The sequence below is a fragment of the Telopea speciosissima genome, chromosome 7 (genome assembly GCF_018873765.1).
Source record: "Telopea speciosissima isolate NSW1024214 ecotype Mountain lineage chromosome 7, Tspe_v1, whole genome shotgun sequence".
In the NCBI taxonomy this organism is placed as follows: Eukaryota; Viridiplantae; Streptophyta; class Magnoliopsida; order Proteales; family Proteaceae; genus Telopea; species Telopea speciosissima.
The window spans coordinates 45831753-45850202 of NC_057922.1; the positions used below are offsets into that span (position 1 = coordinate 45831753).

Consider the following 18450-nt stretch of genomic DNA (forward strand, 5'->3'; position numbering starts at 1 on the left):
TTGTTGATGATGCTGACGCTGATGGTGTTGTTGATATTGATGCTAGTAGTGGTGGTGATGCTAGCAGGAAAGAAGAATATAAGGGAATAAGATTCAAAGAAGATGGTGTATTCACAAGAGGTGAATGCTTGTTGAAGGGAAAAGGGAAGCAACCATGGTATAAGCAACCCTGCCAAAACCCCTCTTTGGATCCACATCCTCAATCTCATCCTCCTCAGTCAGGTAATTCTTCTCCTTCTGAATTAGATCTTCCCATTGCTATGAGAAAGGGGAAGAGAGCCTGTATTAACCCCATAGCCCAGTTTGTTTCCTTTGACTCCATTTCTCCTACAGGTATTGCTTTTTCCACTCCCCTTGAGTCTTCTTCCATTCCTAAAAATGTCACAGAGGCCTTATCCGATCCAAAATGGATGCAAGCAATGTCTGAGGAAATGGTGGCTCTGGAGAAGAACAATACTTGGACACTAGTTGATCTTCCCAGGGGGAGAACTCCAGTTGGATGCAGATGGGTTTATACAATCAAGTATAGATCCGATGGTACAGTGGAAAGGTACAAAGCTAGGCTGGTTGCAAAAGGGTATAGTCAGGTGTATGGCATTGACTACCAGGAGACTTTTGCCCCTGTAGCCAAGCATAACTCAATCAGGGTTCTTCTTTCGGTGGCAGCCAATAAAGATTGGCCAATGTACCAATTAGATGTGAAGAATGCATTTCTTCATGGAGATTTAGCAGAAGAAGTATACATGCAGCCTCCACCTGGTTTTAAGTGTCCCTCAGCTGAAGGGAAAGTGTGTCTCTTGAAGAAAGCTCTCTATGGCCTCAAACAGTCTCCTAAGGCCTGGTTTGAGAGATTTAGACAAGCCATCCTGAAGAATGGGTATTATCAGAGTCAAGCTGACCACACATTATTTATCAGGAGAGGTAATGGTACAGTTACAACTCTCATTGTCTATGTTGATGACATTGTGGTAACTAGGAATGATGTTACTGAGATAAACAGATTGAAATTTTATTTGGCTAAACAGTTTGAGATCAAAGACCTTGGACTCTTGAAATACTTCTTGGGTATTGAAGTATCTAGATCAAGGAAAGGAATCAACATTTGCCAAAGGAAATTTGTCTTGGATCTTCTGAAAGAGACAAGCATGATGGGGTGCAAACCAGCCACTTCCCCCATTGATCCGAATCATAAACTTGGTGATGAATGTGGTTCTCCTCTTATAGATGCAAGAAAGTACCAAAGATTAGTTGGGAAACTAATCTATCTCTCCTTGACTCGACCGGACATCTCTTATGCAGTTGGAATGGTGAGTTAGTTCATGCATGCCCCCAGGGGACATCTGGATGCAGTGTATCGCATCATTAGATACTTGAAATTCTGTCCAGGAAAAGGTCTTCTATTTGCCAGGCATGACCATTTGCAAATTGAAGGCTACACAGATGCTGATTGGGTTGGCTTAGTCTATGACAGGAGATCTACTTCTGGGTACTGTATCTTTGTGGGTAGTAATCTAGTTACCTGGAGGAGCAAGAAACAATCAGTTGTAGCTAGATCCAGTGCGGTGGCTGAGTTTAGGGCCATGGCTCATGGAGTATGTGAGCTTATATGGCTAAAGAGACTTCTTCAAGGCTTGAGCTTTGAAACAAAAGGGCCAATGAGACTTTATTGTGACAACAAAGCTGCTATAAGCATTGCCCATAATCCGGTTCAGCATGATCGAATCAAGCATATTGAGGTTGATCGTCACTTCATCAAAGAGAAGCTGGATTCTGGGTGCATTTGTACTCTCTTTGTGAAGACAGGTGATCAAGTAGCAGATATCTTCACCAAGGGTCTCACTCCTAGTCTATTTGGTACCTTATTGTGCAAGTTGGGAATGTATGACATTTATTCTCCAGCTTGAGGGGGAGTGTTAGAGTTGTTAGAATATCTTGTATAAGGGTAGTTCTGTCATTGTCCTGTTATAAGACATGACCAAGTTGTATTTTTCTTGTTCTTGTTTTATTTTCCTTTACCTCCCTAGGGAGGTCTGTGTAATTTGGAAGAGTTTATTAATGAAGTAATATGTGGGTTGAGAATCACTCAACATACACAACCGATTCTCTCCCAACTCTTCTTCTCTTCTTCCCCTTTCCTTCCTCCTTGCTGGTAACTCTTTAATCTTTCATTAGAATCGATCCATTGAAGCTTTAACTCTCACCACATGCAACCACCTAGGCATCAACGTGCATCCTCATCATGATTGCCATATGGCCTGCAATCTCATCAGCTTGCTGCTCACCTTACAACTGGCTGTCTACCTCATCAGTCAGTCTGACCACTGACTGGCCACATCATCAGTATTGCCATCTTCTCCACTCATCAGATGACTCTGTACAGTGTCAGTACATTGCCACAATGTCAGTGCTGGTCACTAGGACTTGGACTCCCCTCACTGTGTTCCTTTCTGATTACTATTACAAAAAACTCCATATCTTTTTCATCTGACCTCAGAGTGGGGTGATTCGAGTTGCATTGGAAAGATGACCCAAAGCACTATAATTCTCCAATATATGCCCTTTTCCAATACGGCTACTTGGCATGACCAAATTGGCTCCAAAGTTGACCCTTCCACATGAACCTGTCTAGTTATCATGATAAGTTGCATATACACTGTTCCCAATATAGCTACTTTCTGCCACATGTTACCAACCACTGTATGGCACTGTAACACGGTGCCAATTGCCTTCATACACTACCACATGAGTCCTGAACTCCCTGAATCACTACCATGCTATCACATGAACTCGCAGCAGTGTACTGTCCGCACTGCCAAGCAACTGTCTGCTACTGCCAGCTGTCGTAGAACACCTGTGATCCCTGTCACATCACATCTGATGCCCTACCACACTAGTACACTGCCTGTACACCTCTGTACTCACAACTGCCATCTGTACTGCACCAAGATGCACTGTGTTGACAACAACCAACACATGTATTGTGTTGACAACAATGACAACCAACACAGAGACACTGTCATCTGCACTGTGTGTCCAACAATCTCATCAAATACCAGGCCATTAGCAGTGGTGAAAATTTCTCTATTTATTGGAGGATGCGTTGTCTATTCATTGGCTGATGAGTTAGTCAAGTTGGGGATAAACAGACTGCAACTCTATCAGGCCTTTCTCTTCTGCTTGGTTTTGTACCATTATCTCTAATAGTCTTCACTTCTGTCCTTTAATAAAATTTGTTGTTTATAGAGGAAAAAATAAAATAAATAAAAAGAGAGAACCATAGTTATCAAGGCGGGAAAGCAACCATGGCGTTTTAGAGGGGCAAAATTCAAGGTGACACCGCCATGGCGGCAAGGCGCCCAAGGCGACCAAGGAGCCTGGACGCCATGGCGACGCCTTGATAACTATGGAGAGAACAAAAGCACTTCTTATTAAACTCCTTTTTCAGAGGGGCAACTAGCAGCTCCGCATGAACTGAGTCATATCTTTGGGTATCACCCAAGGCACTTTAGACAATGTCTAGAAGTTACAATCTCTAGTCTGCTCTGTGGTTCCATTTGTTGAGGCCTTTAGTGATGTAGTTGTGGTCTTGCATGGTGGGGTAAGCACAAAGGCTGTTTCTCTTCTCTTTTCCCCTTTGGTTTGGCCAGTTCCAGTTGGACGTGTCAGCAGCAGTAACCAAACTAATAGATCCATGCTCCGGAAATTCTTCCTAATCTTCTTATTGTTTGGCCTTATTTAAGAAGCTCATTTTACTAGTAAAAATGGGAGAGATGCAAACCCTTGGGATTAGTTTTCTGATTATATTCATTGTTGATCTAGTTTTGCAGAAACTAGTAGATTTTTGTTTTGGCCTCATTATCAGGTAGTTATAGCCTCATCTGTTCTCTTAGAAGGTCCTTCCCTCAGTTTTTACGAGGATGCATGTTTCTACCCTCTAGACTAGCATGTGGTTTTATTTGAGGCCATGGCTGCAATGCTGTGTGCTGAGATGGATTGATTCACCATCTAATTGGATCAGTCAGTTTCCTGATTGGCACTGGATGAAGTGGCATTAGTTCTTAGTAACACTGTTTTAATTCTATCATGCATCAAATGGATGAGGAATGAGTGGTTCTCCATTTCAATCATAGTTGTCACGGCGTCACGGCGATCCAAGTCGGTGGAGGGGTGTCACGTCGATATATCGACATGTCGACCATGTTTTATTTTTTATTTTCTCTATTTTTAATGTTTTAATAGATGTATACTCAAGCCATGTTTTATTTTTTCTCTATTGTTTCTCAAGTTTTAAGAAGAAAATTCGAAGAAGAAATCGAAGAGGGAAATCAAGAAATAGAAGAAGAAATCGAAAGAAATCGAAGAGGGAAGAAGAAATCGAAGAGGGAAAGAGAGATAGGAAGAAGAAATCAAAGAGGGACGCCATGGAGTAGGTCGCCATGCAACCTTCTCCAGCGCCAGGACACCATGGCACCGCGACGCCATGACAACTATGATTTCAATTCTATCTTGGCCATTCAGTTTGGGTAGACTTTGCTATTTAGGCTATGTTTAGATGTCAAGCAAAGAAAAGAAAAAACATAATGAGACAAAAATCATGATGATGCAATGACTGTTTTATGTGTCTTTCTCTCTCTCCTCAAATTCAATTTATTTATTCTTTTCTTGATATCCAAACATAGCCTTAGTAGGGATTCTCCCACATCATTGTGGAAATCAACCCAGCATTTGCAATGGTTTGGATGGGGGATCATGGGGAGAAGAGAGGCCTTGGGGATTTGTGAACTTCCTTAGACATCATTGTGGAAGGCAATCTGGACGGTTGGCAAGTGATTTGGCTGATACATGGGCCCGATATGGGTTGTTGCATCCAAGGATATGTTATGGGTATCATAGAACTAAAACTCGCGAGATCTCGGTTTTCCAAGGGGTCGAGACGAGACTTAATACGAGTTCTAAAAATGCAATATCTCGGTCGAGATCTTGGGTCGACCCAGATCTCGACCCATCTTATCCTTTAAAATTAAAAGTATCGTAACTCGACAGAACTCGAGATATCTCGATCGAGTTCTGTCCAGAACCTCTTTTCTTCCCCTGTGAAGGCTGTGAGCTCATTTTACCTCCAGATTTTAACATACAACCTGCCGGAGAGCTGATTCAGCTACAAAATTGAAGCATTCATCTCAAATTTGAAGCATTTTTCAAAGGTAAAATGAGCTCACAGCCCTCACAGGGGTTAGGTTTTGGGCCCATATTCCCAATCCCAAACCAGCCACACCCATACATGCCTCAATATGATAGTAGTAGTGGATCTCAGGCCTCATGGCAACCGCCTCCCATGTACCCTAGGATAGGGAAGGCATATGTTGATGACAACACTTATATGAATGCTGTGGTAACCTATGTGCAACACTACAACAACACAATGACATGGGAATTCTATGTGGATAGTTTTAGGACTGAATTCATTAATCAATCACATTTTATGTAATGTAAGATTGTTAAACAGATTGATGTATTGTACACTTTGACATTCCTTATGCTTATTTAAGTTGTTTTCCATTAATTGAATGTTTTGATTGCTTTCTATCACTAAATTATGTGTAGAGTAGGGTATTTTAGTATGTCGTTGCCTACCAACCTAGGGTCCGAAGTGAAAATCATATTTGGATTTTGTTTTTGCAAAATCTGATAGTACTATTGTGTTTAAATGGCCTAAAAAAAGCTGAGTACCAAGTTTCAGACCCAAGCTAGGTCTAAAACCCACTGAAACCAGGTTTCGAGTTGGAAATGCACCAACTCGACCGAGATCTCGAGTCAACTCGGTTTTCCAAGGGGTCGAGTTCCGAGTTTTAGTTCTATGATGGGTATACTGTTCAAGTAGGATTGTGGTTGCTTCTTGTAACTTTTCTTTCCCTGTTTTGGGTGCTTTTAGTGTTAACCTTAAAGGGGTTGTAAGACTTTTTTTTTCCCCACTTTTTCCTATACATTCAGTTATTCTTCCCCCAAAAAAAAATAAAAATTGACATAATCTGCAAAATGTAATTTGTAATGTATAGATGTGGCCAATTTACCTGTTGATAGTGTAAGTGATACTTGTGAGCTAATTGATTTTGTTACAGATTGTGGAGAAAAATAAGGAGACAGAAGCCATTTGGCGGATTGATGCGTTACAACAAGTTCTTAAAGAAGTACATTCTCTTTTTATGATGTTTCATGGATCCATACGATCTTTACTTGAAAAAGAACCTGGTGGCGGACTTGCTCGTTCTCATTTGTATTTTTTTGTCATGGATTATTTGACTGGTGGGTATAATCTATCATGGCAGCTAAGACACTACTTAAATTTGTCCTTCTGTTTCTCTCTTGTTTAATGAGTATTCCATGTCAGCGCTGAAGTTGCTGAATTCTTCATCTCAGTTATTGCCTTTTCTTTTGAGGCAGATTTTCTTGCTGGGAAAAAACTTCAGTTACCCTCTTTTCGTGATTGTTTAAAGGAACGTGGAACTGTTCAGATGTTGACTGTGGGGAGGGAGGCTGCAATTGAAGTTCAGGTAGAGAACATATTTTACTATTTTTTTTGGTATGTTGAATGCTTATATTGTATCACAAAATTCTAAGAGTACTGAATTTGGTACTTTTTCCAGCCTTACATATCTTTTTTTGTTTTTTGGATGAATAATAATTTAATTCATTACCAAAGTAAAGAAAGGAGGGGGGGGGGGGAAGAGAGTATACAAGGGTACAAAGCCACAAACTAATTTCAAGGCCTACCTGAGAGGAGGCTAGGCCTGTAAAAATCAAAAGCCCACATGGGCATAAAGACAGAGAAGGAAGCCCAAGAGATACAAAAGGCGACAAGAAAATACAAAAGCCCACAAGAGCAAAGAAGCCCAAAAGAAAGAGAAGGGCAGCCAAGTCAATTCCAGGTAGGGAACCACAAACCCTAAACCAACTATCTCAGCACAACTTCGACCAGCTGCCAAGACGAGAATCGGAGCATCACCATCAAACAAACAGCCGCAGCAGAGGGGCGCTGGTCTAGCAGAGGACCACGGCCAAGTGGAGGTGACAGCCACGTCGGAGAGGCACCGGCCTTGCAGAGGGCAACGGCGAAGCGTCTGCCGGCCGAGCATAGCTTGCAGAGGGCAGACTATGCAGCTGGTGGAAACACGGCATTAGCCGAGCGAGCCAGGCGGATCAGACAGAAGACTGGCCGAGAGGGGCTTGCGGCCAAGCAGCTGCAGTCCAAGCGGGCTGGCGACCAAGTGACAACTGAGAGTGCCAGCGATGCAAGACAACTGGCGAGAGAGAAGGCGAATGGGGCTGGAGGCGAAGAGACGGGCCAGCAGGCCAAGCAAGGAAGGCAGCCAGCGAGGGTGGCGACCCAGCAAAGTGAGCGGTTGTCGGAGACAAAAGCCAATCGAAGCATCGTGACAAGGCAGGAGAGTCCCCAACGAGCCTGGATATAGACCTAGTGGGAGGGCAACTTGCAAGGCAGCAAACCAGGCAAGGCAGACGTCCATGAAAACGACAAACCAAGAGGGCTGTCGACAAGCATGACTGCAGACAAAGCAAGGATGATGGCCACTAGCACTACGCTGGTAAAACTAGGAGACCAAGCTCCAAATCCCAAAGAAGAAGAGGAGAAAGAGGAGGAGGAAGCAAGGGATGGAGAGAAGTAGAAGGAGAGGGGGGAAGGAGGAGCCCGACCTCACTGCCAGACTCCAAAACCTGATGAAGAAGAGGAAAAGACGAAAAATGAGGAGGAAGAAAGGTAGGGCGAGAGGGGAGAATGAGAGAAGGAGCAGGGAGGAAGAAGGGGGGAGGAGCAGCCTGGCTGTGAGGCCGGGCTGCTCCTCAGCGGTGGCGCTGGGTTTTGCTTCTGTTGCTAGGTTTTTTCTTCTCTGACGCTGCAGCGTTACATATCAAACAGCATGAATTCTGGCATGCTGGAAATATGACTTTCTCCAAGGATCAAAGAATTTTTTTTGGTGAGAAAGGATCAAAATATTGATACATCTTGTCAAGACTGCCCATTTTGCAATGGGCTTCCTCTTTCCTGTTTGCTTTTCAGTGATGGAATAGAAGCTTATTTTGATGCAGACTGGGCTGGGTCTGTACCTGACAAGAGGTACGTTTTGTCTATTAAATGCTTGGTGTGGAAAACCTTGTAACTTGGAGGAGCCCAAAGCAGTGTTCAGTGGCAAGGTCAAGTGCAGAAGCAGAACTTAAGTCTTACATGTAGGTGCATTATAGGAAAAAGTCCTCTTGAAGGAGTTTGATTTTAGAAACTCATATGCATTATTACCTGTTCCACCAGAAGGGAAAAAAGAAAAGAAAAGAAATTTTCATATGCTCATGCATCTGCACTATTGTCGGGACAAAATTTGTACTCTTTCTGTGGATGGGTGGTCACATTGCAAAGATTTTCCCTAAAATATGTAGTAGGATACATCGTAGTTTCTAAAGCCAGACTGAACTGGTGGTAAAACCGGATTACAACCAGAACTGCCTTCCCTTTTTTTGTTTATTTATTAAAGTTTGGTCTGGGCATAGAACTGCCCAGGTCTGAAACCAGAATCAAACTGTCTAGTTCTCTGAAAACTGCCTGGTTTCAGAAAACTGGATTGTTCAGTTCGACAGTGCATAGGGGAAAATCAAACATAAATGTGCTAACAAAGAAATTTGAAACCAAAGCATTTTGTTAGAGTAGCTTAGCGCCTACCACTTTGCCAACTGCCCTCTTACTTTATTATTATTTTTTTCTTTTCTATTGTTTTCCAAAATTTAATAATTTTTTTTAATTTATTCTTAAAACTGCAGTTTGACTGTTCAAAACCAAGGTACTAAAACTCGGAACTCGACCCCAACTCGACCCTAGGAAAAACCGAGATCTCGGTCGAGTTGGTGCATTTTTTTTTCAATTTGAAACTTCAACTCGGTGGGTTTTAGACCTAGTTTGGGTCTGAAACTTGGTATTCAGCTTATTTTGGGCCATTTAAACACAATGACATTATCAGATTGTGCAAAAACAAAGTCCAGATAGGAGTTTTACTTCGGACCTTAAGTTGGTAGGCGACAACGTACTAAAATACCCTACTCTACATATAATTTAGTAATAGAAAGCAAGCAAAACATTCAATTAATAGCTAAACAACTTAAATAAGCATTAGAAATGTTAAAGTGATACATCAAACTGTTTAACAATGTTACAAGTTACAACTATCATCACATAAACTGAATTTGAATCAAGCATTCAGTCCGAAGTAGTGCCACATAGTCTTCCCATGACATAGTGTTGCTGCACTGTTGCATATACTCTCCCTCAGTCCCCAATAGTGCCACATAGTCTTGAAGATGTGTAGCTGAATCCTTCAAATGTGCAGCTGAATCTACTCTCCCGCAGGTTACAACTTCAAATCCAGAGCTAAAATGAGTCACAGCCTTCAAATGGGGAAGAAAACAGCTTTTGGACAGAACTCGATCGAGTTCTGTCGAGTTAGGTGACTTTTAAAGAAGTAGATGGGTCGAGATCTGGGTCGATCCGAGATCTCGACCGTGAAAGTGTAATTTTTTAATTCGTATACCAACTCGACTCGACTTCTCAAAAAAAGGAGATCTCGGTCGAGATCTTGCAAGTTCTTGAACTATGTTCAAAACCAGTCAAGACTGTTATAAACCGGAACTGGCCCTTAATTTATTTTAAAACTGCAGTTTGATCAGTCTAAACCAATCAAAACTGTTCAAAATCAGAACTGGGCCTCTTTCCGGCTCGATGCCACGACGGTTATAAAAACTATTGGTCCATCTCCATTGTAGCTTGAGCAAGCTGGCATTTGTGATACCCATGCATGCGTTTGATGGGGAGTGTTGTGATATGTAACTTAAGAGTTCCATGTTCATTTATATCATGTTCCGCCACAGGGGTATTATAGTCTTTGTATACGAATTGCATATAATTACATTCAGAAAAATACAAGTTTGTCACTCTTTTCCTCACTTCCTTTCTTCTTCTTTTCAATTTATGCAAATTGAACAAGCTTATTGCATTCAAGTATTCAGAGTCTGTTTAGTATAACACTGGGTTACCAGTGTCCATCCAGCAATAGGCATAAAAGGATGGAATTCAAGTTTTTGTCTTATGCAGAGACTCCCTACTCAGAAGGGGGGGAAAGTCTATGGTTCTTAAATATTCTATCTGTGGTTAGCCTTATGTACTTTTCAATCTCAAGGATTCATTGTTTTCTTTCAGGATAATCTTAGAGATGATTTGTATTAATCTTTCAGTATACTAACCATGTATGTACTTTTTTTGTAGTCACTTGTTAGGGTAGTGGAATCTGCATGTGCTGGGAATACTGCTTGCAGCTCTCTGGTCATGTTTCAAGACCTGCTGGTGTCCACGACACTTTCTCCTGTAGGTTTGACACTCAGTACTTATCAAGATGAATTGTGTCTTAGCACTTTACGCACTGTATTGTCAGGAACCAAAAGTTTTATTTGCATGATGATAGTATTCCAGTGAGCATTGTTGCAGGTGCATTTTTTAGCACATCTCATAAGCTCTTACCTCTCACATGCTATTATTTGCAGGATGACACGGTAAACCTTTTCACTTATGCCATTCTAAGGCTGACACCACTTGCACTATCCTCTGGAAGTAATTCATGGTCCTATTTGCGCAAGGGAAGCACTGCCTCTCTCATTACCACAGGCTCTATCTCTGCAAACTTGGGATCTGTTATAGAACAAATACACACCTCACGTGATACTTCCCCTGGTAGGCAAGGTCAAAGACATCATGTTCCGAGGCCCTTGCAACGTGACAAGTGGTCCAAAGGGAAGGATGGTTTCCTTGTTTTTGAGACATCAGGTGCAGAAGTTGGTGGTTTAAATTCTTCAACTCCAACAGTGTGGCTCCGGCGGTCGGATGAAAGAATGTATCTTTGTGTTTTCCAGCAGAGGAACCTCACCATAATCCTTCTCATTCCTGTTAGCTCTATGATTAATGCAGAGCAGGGGATTTCCATGGTGAAGCGACAAATTCTTGAAAATGTCAGTATCTATCATCCATTTGCTACAAATGCTACTAATGTTGCTATTTGCTGCTATCAAGCTTCTAATGTACATGTATTTCTTTCTTCAAATGATTCATGAGCATTACATCATAAGTGATTAACTTTTATGAGTGCATTAATTTTGACCTACTTACTGGATATCTGATTCATTGTCCTTATTAGATCCCTGTATTCTGTCTTGAACCCAGTGGGTATTAAAGTGAGCACATGGTATGTCGAATCTATGTAATTCTAATCTTTGCATATTACAAATCTGGTTTCACCATTATTTTACCTTCTTTCTTTTGGTGCATGTTGATGGTAGAAGATAATGTCTAACAAAAATGGGGACCTAAATAGGGATGGAAACCCTTAATGAAAGTTGGGTTGTATTTATTGGTTATATAATATTCAATTTGAAAAGACTAAGTTGGAATCTAAAGGATGTAAAAGAACAAGTGGAGGAGCAGAAGAGGAAGAAGAAGAATAGATTTCTCTCCCCTATATTGATTCAGCTTCCACGTTGCTTTATGTTTTGAAAAGATCCTGTGGTTTCTGGATAGGCTGGTATTGGTTCAAAAAATTAATGGGGTTGATTGATCAGCTTAGCCCCATGTTGTCATTTACTTTCTGTGAAGGCAATAGGGCGGCTCACTGGTTGGCGAACCTTGCCTGTGATTCGTCGACAAACGTGGATTTTTATGGGGAAATGGATTTACCCGTCGGCCTTAGGCAAATTATTCGCGAGGACTCTATTGGTTTACTGGTATTCAGGAAATAATTGTTTTTGTCTGGTCGGGGTGGGTTGTGAGAGTTAATTTTCTTGAGTGGTTTTGTATGGTGTGAATATTGTTATCTCTTGGGCTTGGGGTAAGGTGGGAATGTCCTCCCCTTTTGTTTGCTTTATTCTTTTATTGATTTTGGTAATAAAATTTTAGGGGTTGGCCCGGGTCCCAGAGAATATTCGGGTTAAAAATAAATAAAAATAGCTATCATAGGGGAAATTACATACCTACCCCCCATGCTAACATAAGATAGCCAAAGGAGGTAAAAAAGTAAAAACACAGTACAACATAGTATCCTAGTATCCAAAGTACCCTGATTACATGAACTCTAACACTCCCCCTCAAGTTAGAGAATAAATGTTGTAGTGTCATACATTCCCTACTTGCACAGAAGAGTATTGAACTGATGAGAGATGAGCCCTTTGGTGAAGATATTAGCCAGCTGGTTGCCTATCCTCACAAAAGGGGTGCATATGTAGCCAACATCAATCTTTTCTTTAATGAAATGTCGGTCCACCTCAATATGCTTCGTCTAGTCATGTTGCACGGGATTGTGGGCTATACTTAGAACAGCCTTGTTATTACAATAGAGCCTCATAGGTGCCTCAGTATCAAATCCCAACACTTGGACCAGCCTTCTCAGCCATAGGAGTTCATATACTCCATGAGCCATAGCCCTGAATTTTGCCTCTGCAGTTGATCGAGTCATAACATGTTGTTTTTTGCTCCTCCATGTGACCAGGTTACCACCCACAAATGTGCAATAACTTAATGTAGACCGTTTGTCAGAAACTGAACCGGCCCAATCAACATCAGTGAAGCCTTCTATCGTCAAATGGTTGGATGTGGCATATAATAACCCTTTTCCTGGGGTGGACTTCAAGTACTTGAATGCAATTTACACCATCCAAGTGCCCACTCTTAGGGGCATGCATAAATTGAGTCACCAACCCAACTGCATAGGTGATTTCTAGGCAAGTTAAAGGAAGATAGATCAGCTTCCCCACTAGTCTCTGGTACTTCCCTACATCAATTAGGGATGGACCACAGTCTTCTCCTAACTTGTAACTGCACAGGTGATTTCTAGGCAAGTTAAAGGAAGATAGATCAGCTTCCCTACTAGTCTCTGGTACTTCCTTGCATCAATTAGGGATGGACCACAGTCTTCTCCTAACTTGTGATTTTGCTTAATAGAAGAGTTTTCTTGTTTAGAACCCAACATTCATGTTTCTTTCAACAAATCCATCACAAACTTCCTTTGACAAATATTTATTCCCTTTTGTGATCGATACACTTTAATCCCCAAGAAATATTTCAAGGATCCAAGGTCTTTGACCTCAAACTGTTGAACTAAGTAGGCTTTAGTTTGTTTATCTCAACCCTGTCATTTCCACTCACCACAATATCATCCACATAGACAATCAGGGTTGTGATAGCACCATTACCTTGCTGGGTAAATAAAGTATGGTCAACTTGACTCTAGGAATATCCATTCATTAGAATAGCCTGTCCAAACCTCTCAAACCAAGCCTTCGGGGACTGCTTGAGGCTATATAGATCTTTCTTGAGAAGACACACTACCCCTTCAGTTTAGGGAGACTTGAAGCCTGGTAGAGTGTGCATATATACTTCCTCTTCCAAGTTACTGTGGAGGAATGCATTCTTTAAATCCAGCTGATACAATGGCCAGCCTTTATTGGCCGCCAATGATAAGAGAACTCGTATCAAATTGTGTTTGGCCACAGGAGCAAATGTCTTTTAATAGTCAATCCCATACATCTGACGATATACTTTGGCCATCAACCTGGCCTTATACCTCTCAACAGTGCCATTTGATCGGTACTTGATTAAGTAGACCCATTTACATCCAATTGGAACTCTCTCCTTGGGAAGATCAATCAGCTTCCAAATACAGTTCTTCTCAAGAGCTATCATTTCCTCACACATGGCTTCCTTTCACTTTAGGTCAGACAGGGCCTCAGTGACATTCTTGGGAACGGGAGTAAAGGAAAGAGAAATAGAGAAAGCAACACCTTTAGGAGAGAGTATCATAGGAAACAAACTTTTTTATAGGATTAGTACATGCTTTCTTTTCCTTCCAAATAGCAATGGGATCTTCTAACTCAGAAGGAGGGGAAGGAGTGTTTGTTACCTGAATGAGGAAAGTGGACCCCAGGATGTGGATCCAAAGAAGACTCTTGGCTGGTCTTCTTTCCCTTTCCTTTGTAAACAAGTAGCTCCTTCTCATTACCAACTCCCCCTAAATGTTCTAGAACATCAGCAACATCCACTTGTTAGAGTTTGTGTAATAGTGTACTTTAGTCACTGATTTATTATAAGTCATATGGAGTTGTAATTTTTATCTTTTGTTAGTTTTTACCTTTTACCTCCCTAGGGAGGCATATACAATTCCAAGAATATGTTTAATGAACAAAATAGGTGAGAGGAGTCTATTCTCTTACTCACCACGGCTTCTCTCATTTCTCTTCTTAGCTCTTACTTCTTGTTCCTTGCTTGAATCGATCCACACTTGTTTTCTAACTTGGTATCAGATCCAAGATTCTAAATCTCGGATTTTGACCAGCCCGAAACTGAGATATGGTCAAAAGTGGTCGAAACCTGGTACTTTTTCCCAGCCAACTCGAGACTGTGGTTTCAAGGCCCAGAAATGGTTTTTTTAGGTCTGATTTTTTGTATACAGCCTATTTTTGACATTCTAAACACAATGCATGAACTATTTTCACAAAAAAAAAAAACCCACTCAAAATGGTACTTGTGGTAATTGACCCAGTATACTAATGTACTCTGAAGGATTCACTAAATCTGGTATTACAAGTACTTAGTTCACATAAAGTTAAAGTACAAGAACACTGAATAATACATGTTATCCAAATAAAACATTAAGGTGCTCAACACTCGTTCAATTCCATGCGGAGTTTCTTGGTGGGTCCAATCCACGAGCTGCGTACCATTGAATATTTTGGAGCCGTTTCTCTGAATGTACCACATATTAATTTCAGCAATTATTTTTCAAAAATCAGATAATTTAAATAAATAATTAAAAACTGAAAAAAAATTCGACTCTGTCATGCCGTTGATCAGCCAACAGTGTCTAACATACATTAAATTGGTGTCCATCCATCATATATAAATCATATGTTTATCAAAAATATGTTGTATGGAAATGGTTTTTATAAATCAGAAAAAAAAATCTGACTCCGTAGAGTCGTAGATCGGGCCATTGGTGCTAACACATATAAATTTCAACAAATTCTACCATGTATTCAACAGTGTTGTACAGAAAAATTGATTTTTGGGTAGAAAACACTATTACCTTTGAGAAGAGAGGTTCAAACACTGGATTAGGAGAGTTGATGAAGCTTGTAGATGCACCAAACGAAGAAATAGTGTGAAGAAATCCACACTTTAGAGCCAAACTCCTACTCCTTGTGTCGAAACCACCGAGACAGTATGTGTTTTGATCGAAACTTGCGAGAAAGAGCATCTTTGCAACATCTGATATATATATGATCAAGGAGTGAGCATGAGCTTTCACCAATTCTGCCCATCTCTGCAGAATTTCTTCCTCTTCTTCTTCTTTGTTTGCTGGTTTGCTAGTTTATTGTGCTTGATATTGTTACAACCCTGATTTCATTTTCTTCGTAAGGGATATTGATGCAGTGGCATGTGTGTGGCTGGACTGGTATCACCTGATTTGGAAACATAGACCGAGACAAACCAGGTCCAAACTTGGATTCTGGTCCAATAAGGGTTGGTAGGGTTATTCTTGTAATTTTCATTTTATTTTACTTTTATTACATAAGATTTAGGTACGTAGGAGACGGTTTCCTTGTTTGAGATAGCTTCCTAGTTGGAGTCAATTTCAGTTTTAATAAATTCTGTTTATGGATATGGTTGTAATCAATATTGATAGAGATTGGAATTGAATGAATTTTCGAGTTTATGCTGGTTGCAGTGAGAGTCTAAGGTTGGTTTGACTGCTGGATCTTCTTTTCTCTCTACTGCTCCTGATCTCATTTCCCATTCCAGGTGCAATCGACCTTTCTTTCTCCTCTTATTCTTTCCGTTAAGTTTCTTAACTCCATAGCACGGTACCCTGTCTAGTGGTACTAAGAGTCCACATAACTAAATTGATCTCTCTTGTAAAATTTCCGTTCTTCCTGAATTGGAGTTAAACCCAAGTGCTGAAGGTTTTGCTACAGCAAGGCACCAATTTTTTTTTTTTTTTGAGGGGGGGGGGGGTGTTAGGGGGATATAAAGTTTAACTGTGTACACAATCTGAAATTTTCACTCAGATATCAAAAGGTTTGTTCAGTCTATGAGTACCTTAACTCCTGAAATAAAAACTTGTTTCAACTTGCTTCTTATGGTTACTCCTTGTGATGTTCAAATTAAGTGAATACTGATTGAAGTTTATTTTGGAGATTTATGTTGGTTGAGTGGGTTCTGTGCTAAACTAAGCTTTTAGCTATGCTTCATTTGTAACAATATAAATTTTCCTGTGGTGGATATAGGATGACATACATGGGCTGGAACAATACTTGCATTTATTTTCCAAATATTACCTGTGGTATTTCTTCAATATGTTTAGATAAATAGACAGATAGATTTTGATCGATACTGGTTTTGCTATTTCAGGCATCACTTAAGATCTTGAAAGTTGATGAAAAACTCTCAAGAGGATGGGGTGGTGAGAATGCTTATCACGTCCGTGGATATCGCTACTTATTGTTTGATGGTGACCGAAACATATCAAGGGCCTCTCCACCAGGAAAAGTTACTACTCTATCAAAGGTTGGTCTATAGCTCCTTTGTACCTTCAGACAGGATTGCTATAATTTTATTTGCAATGAATTGCATGATTTGGGGAGTTGTGGAAAATTGGAGAAGGCAAGTAGTTACTACCAGTAAAGGCATTTTTACCTCTTGTCCAATGTTAGCCCTTTTTTATACTTCAATGAAGCACAATGTCATGCTCACTTTTGCACTCAACCTCTTGTGGAAGTAGTTATTTAGCATGATCAAAGAAATTGATGTGGTTGTTTTCAGACATCAGGTTTCAAGCAATAATAGAGATATCAAATGCTGTCTTCAAAATGGAGATTTGAGGTAGATTTGGCATGGAAGCTTGTGTTAATTATATGATTGGATAACGGTCAGAAAAATTAAGCAATTGTTCTAGCGAGGAAAGGAAATCTCCCTATGGCAAGAAAAATATTCTTAATCCCTGAATCCTGATGCATCATCTACCTCTCTTGATTTTTTATTTTTATTTTTTTGTTTGCTTTCTTAGGTGTTGTGTGGGTAGATAGGCTATGAGAGTAGAGGATGTTTCTGTTTAGGTCTCTATTGGAATGCTAAGGGTGTTTTGGGAAATATTTAATGTGTACATGTGGGACAATATAATGCTTACATATGGGTAAATGTGCACTTTTGTTGTTTCCGAGTTGTTAATAATATGAGGGAATCGATAACCCCTCTCAAGATTTTCTCCCATTTGTCTCTTTTTCACCCATAGTTGTCACGGCATCTAGGCGCCCAAAGCATTGGAGGGGGACCAAGATCAAGGCAACCACAGCATCCAAGGCACCAGCCTAGGCGCCCAAGTCGACCAAGGCGCCTTGATATCTATGTCTTCACCTCTTCTTCGTTTCTCCTCCCATTCTAAGCTTGATTTCTCAATAATATCAGTAAACTCCCGCTGATTATTGAACTCAACTTGGTACCAGAGCCTGGTTGCGGGTTTCAGAATCAGATAGGTGGTTCCCTGATTTCACCTTCCTTGTAAGGAACCCAGAAGAGGAGGGTTTCATAAGCATTAGAGGATGTAAGGATCTTTGATTGAGATCCATAAGGTTGTTACAAACAGATCTGCTATAGTGGTTGAAGCTGAAAAGATTGAATCGGTGAAATTCTGGGGCCAACACATCAGTCCGCCAGATCTGGATGTCATCCTCTGGTTCTTCTTAATCTGAGACATGAGGAGCATGAAACCAGCACTATTCAGACCACCCTGGAGTCTTATTTCAGAGGCCTAAGTGCCAAGTTCAGAAAGGTGATATACTGGTTAAGATACCTCACACATGGGTGCTCCACTTTGTTTTTCTGGTGCTTGGTTCTGTCACCTATCAGATTTGTTTGGTAAGTTGAGATGAGTCAAGTATAAGCTTCATCTTTTGAGATTTTTTCCCCTTTGAGAAAACGTAGTTATGGAAGTTTCTTTATATATTTCTGTGATGATTCTGAAATCTGATAGAGAGTTCTTTTGAATTGTGAAGGATAGTCCTTTGGTTGTGGTAGAGTGTGGATTCCCCACCTTGTTAAGGAATCCAACCAGATTTGTTTCAATGTCTGAAGTGAGTGGATCAGTGGAATCCACCTCTGCTAGAGCAAGCAGTACAACTCCCAGTTTTCTGGCCATGGACAATTCAACCCTCCAGATATCTATTGTCAAGTTAGACAACACCAATTATCTGGACTGGTCAAATTCCATAAATCTATCTTTAAGAAGTTGTGGAAAGCTAGGATATGTAACTGAAGAAATTAAAACTTTGAGTCTCAATGATCCAGCATATCAGAAGTGGAAG

General features: G+C 40.7%; 1 protein-coding gene across 6 annotated transcripts in view; it reads left to right on the forward strand.

Moving 5' to 3' along the window:
• LOC122667145 (vacuolar fusion protein CCZ1 homolog B-like) overlaps window positions 1–18450 on the forward strand; it is a 64415-nt gene that overhangs the window by 17901 nt on the left and 28064 nt on the right. For 4 of the 6 annotated variants that reach the window (XM_043863352.1, XM_043863351.1, XM_043863354.1 and 1 more), the window contains 5 exons: window positions 6120–6303; window positions 6442–6551; window positions 10319–10417; window positions 10582–11055; window positions 16502–16657. In XM_043863352.1, coding sequence (XP_043719287.1) covers window positions 6120–6303; window positions 6442–6551; window positions 10319–10417; window positions 10582–11055; window positions 16502–16657 — 1023 coding nt within the window. Of the gene's footprint in view, window positions 1–6119; window positions 6304–6441; window positions 6552–10318; window positions 10418–10581; window positions 11056–16501; window positions 16754–18450 lie in introns of all 6 variants that reach the window. The other 2 variants (XR_006333762.1, XM_043863353.1) reach the window with 2 other exon arrangements.